The sequence below is a fragment of the Sinocyclocheilus rhinocerous genome, unplaced genomic scaffold, assembly GCF_001515625.1.
Source record: "Sinocyclocheilus rhinocerous isolate Xijiao unplaced genomic scaffold, SAMN03320098_v1.1 scaffold2274, whole genome shotgun sequence".
Taxonomy (NCBI): domain Eukaryota; kingdom Metazoa; phylum Chordata; class Actinopteri; order Cypriniformes; family Cyprinidae; genus Sinocyclocheilus; species Sinocyclocheilus rhinocerous.
The window spans coordinates 355,254-358,633 of NW_015636081.1; the positions used below are offsets into that span (position 1 = coordinate 355,254).

The 3,380-nt window shown below is 49.0% G+C and overlaps 1 protein-coding gene across 1 annotated transcript in view; it reads right to left on the reverse strand.

The window, feature by feature from the left end:
- LOC107747684 (SH3 domain-binding glutamic acid-rich protein-like) overlaps nt 1-2,710 on the reverse strand; it is a 28,234-nt gene extending 25,524 nt beyond the window's left edge. The window contains exons 1-2 of the mRNA XM_016562279.1: nt 2,694-2,710; nt 2,467-2,611 (exon numbers count right to left, since the gene is read on the reverse strand). Coding sequence (XP_016417765.1) covers nt 2,467-2,611; nt 2,694-2,710 — 162 coding nt within the window. The remainder of the gene's footprint in view (nt 1-2,466; nt 2,612-2,693) is intronic.
- Nucleotides 2,711-3,380: the final 670 nt, after the last annotated feature.

Sequence of the window (3,380 nt, forward strand, 5' to 3'; positions counted from 1 at the left end):
ATTTTACGAAGCTACGAGAATACTTTTTGTGTGCAAAGAAAACAAAAATATTCAACAATACTTCTCCTCCTCATCCCGTCTGCAACAGTGCACCACCATTGTGGAAAGTATCACGATGCATGCGCTTGCTTCCGCTTTGTGTAAACAACGCATGTGCGTGTTAAGGCTGATTTATACTTCTGCGTCGGACCTACGCTGTCGGACCTACGCCGTAGGCTATGCGTCAGTTTTCATTTATACTTCTGCGTCGTTGTCCGCGTTGACGTGCAGTACACATGTAAACCGCAAGTCTGCAGTGTTCACGGGCATGTTGCTGGTGTACCATGGCAAAAGCCAAAGAAGAAGCGGCTCGTCGGAGAAGCATTATAGCCTTGACGGCGGCAAATAAATATCAAATCATTAAATCATTAATTAAAACTACAAAAAGGAGACAACAACGGAACAGGAGATGGCATTCTTTCAATCTCCACAAGGACTTGTACCACGGCAGATCAACATTGTTTGTTGCGGACAACTACTGATGTATAATGCTATGTAGTATAATAAATGATAAGACACTTGTTCTTTGCTTTGTTTTATTTTATATAAGAAAGTGTAACATTAAAATATATTAAAGTGCACATAAACACACACAAAACTCAAGTACATACGGAGGGAGGGGTTCTAGCAGACCAATAATAGCGCTTGCGGTCCGTGTAGAATTGACGCGCTGTTCGATTTTTGGAGAGGTGCACGTCAGGCTACGGCGTAGGGTGTGCGTCTATGCGTAGGCTACGGCATAGGTTTGACGCAGAAGTATAAATTGGGCTTTATACTGGCGAACGCGCCATCTGCTCCTCAGATTTCTCTGCCTTCACGAAGCGGCCATTTTAGACCTTCTGTTGCGGTTTTTCTGGCTTGATATTTGGACTGTTTTTTGTTGAGCTTTCTTCATTTGCATTTCGGCAACTGCGACAGTGGAACACTGTTCTCCTTGCGGTGAAGTGCATGGAATTTCGTCGTTGCCAGCCGCCGTGTGTGTCAAGTGTTTGTCGCATGCGTGCGAGGCGGTTTACGGCACTTCTAATGTAAAAAAAAAAAAGTCAGCCTCAAAACCCTCTGCAAAAACTAGACTCACGGTTTTTGAGAAGGAGTCTTCCATCTTTCCCCGTCGCGCTCCGGAAGTGGCCGAGGCCCTCCATGAATACGCGGCCTGGGGTTCGGATGTGGAGCTCGAGGCAATGGAGAGCGAGCAGACGGGCCTCGCCCTTTCTCTCCCTCTCTCGCCCAAGTGCGAGGATTCGCCGGTTTAATTCTCGCATGATTATGAATGCCCTAGCCCGGAGGCATGCGAAACGATTTACTTTGAGCTAGAGGATGTTTTGTACACTGCGGCGTCCGACTCCGAGGATTTCGGGCCTGCTTCAGCCGACGCTCTCCCGCCTAGCGGCCAGGAAGCGCGACCTTCCGCGGCCTACTCAGAGCTTGTAAGACGTGCGCCACAGAGAAGCTCTCTTTTGATTGGCCCGACGAGCCCCATGAATCCCAGTCATCTAAACACAACAAGCGGTTTCTGAGCGCCCCAAATTCGAGGACTGCGTGGAGAAAGCTGCCCTTTTTCAGCGATCTGCATCATGAGATCTCCAGATCTTGGAAGCAGCCTTTTTCCGCCCGCCTTACTAACGCAAAAAAAAAAAAAAAATCCCAGGCAAAACCACTTGTTTTGCTGCTTATATATTGCAAATTGGTGTCTTACTATATTATTTCGTGTATTCCTTATTATAACACACTGGTTTGTTGTTCAAACAGATTTTCTGTGTTATTCTTCACAAATTTCGGGGGCCAGACCGTTTATACATTTCTGCCCACTTCTAACTGTCTCCTCATTCGGTTTCTGTCACATCCATCAACCAGCTTCGGTGTGCAGTAATCGTTCAGTCACACTCTCTTTCAACATGGGGGGTGGGAGACGCACCAGGCGTTCTCCCCTTAGTTACCGCCTATTTCTTTGTCACCTGCTGCTCATGTGATAGGAGACACATTCAGTTCTCTCCCAAAGCCAGCAGACCCTGTACCAGTCACAGACCAGGCCCTCAACCCTGTGGGCTTCCTCATCCTGCATCAGGACGCCAGAGGCTCTCCTTCGCGGTAGATGATGTTATCCCCTCCAGACCATCTCGGCACCCCACACAGGTATGTCCTCTAGACTGCAACACTCTGCTTCCTCTATCGCAATTCTTTCACGAATGGAAGCGTCTACCAGGGGTATCACTTTGGGTTCTCCGCACATTTCAGTTTGGTTAAGCACTTCAGTTCTGTCACAACTCCACCCCCTTCCCCCGCTTTGATGGGGTTAACCTGACTGTAGTGAGCAGCGCCTCAGAGGCTTCTGTGCTACAGCGGGAACTATTTTCCTTCCTCCACAAGGGAGTGATAGAAGAGGTTCCTCCAGCGGTCAAGATTTGACGCTGAAGGCTATTATGTCACAGAATTTGTGCAGGAGACTGGTTTGTCACTGTTGACCTGAAGGATGCCTATTTTCATATTCAGGTTGCTCGGCATCACAGGAAGTTCCTCAGGTTCGCCTTTGGGGGAAAGGCTTACAGTACAAGGTTCTTCCCTTTGGCCTGGCCTTGGCACCAAGGACATTCACAAAGTGCATGGATGCTGCTCTGGCCCCATTGAGGCTCCAGGGCATCCGTATACTCACTTACCTGGACAATTGGCTCATTTTAGCCAACTCCAGGAAATTAGTGAGTTACCACAGGGATGTTCTCCTTCACCACATTCTGTTTTTTGGCCTCTGACCCCCTCACAACTGACTGTTTTCTTGGGGGTTCGCTTGGATTCCGTTCAGATGCAGGCCCATCTGGCTCCTGCCGGGATTTCCAACCTCAACGCATGCTTGGCCCGCTTCAAGCTAGGCCATCATGTTTCTGTGAGCACTCCTTGACCTCAGAATGAACGCCAAAAAGAATGTTTTCACCCCCTCACAACAGATTGTTTTCTTGAGGGTTCACTTGGATTCCGTTCAGATGCAGGCCCTTCTGGCTTATGCCCGGATTTCTAACCTCAACGCATGCTTGGCTCGCTTCAAGCTAGGCCATCATGTTTCTGTGAGCACTTCTTGGTCTCAGAATGAACGCCAAAATGTGTCTGTGAGCACTTCTTGGCCTCAGAATCAATGCCAAAAAGAGTTCTCATCCCCCTCACAACAGATTGTTGTCTTAGGGATTCTAGGGATTCACGTTCAGATGCAGGCCCGTCTGACTCCTGCCCGGATTTCTAGCCTCAACGCATGCTTGGCATGCTTGGCCCTAGGCCATCATGTTTCTGTGAGCTCTTGTCGCTGGCTCTTGGGCCTCAAGGCCGCAGCCTCCCCGGTGCTATTCCTGGGACTG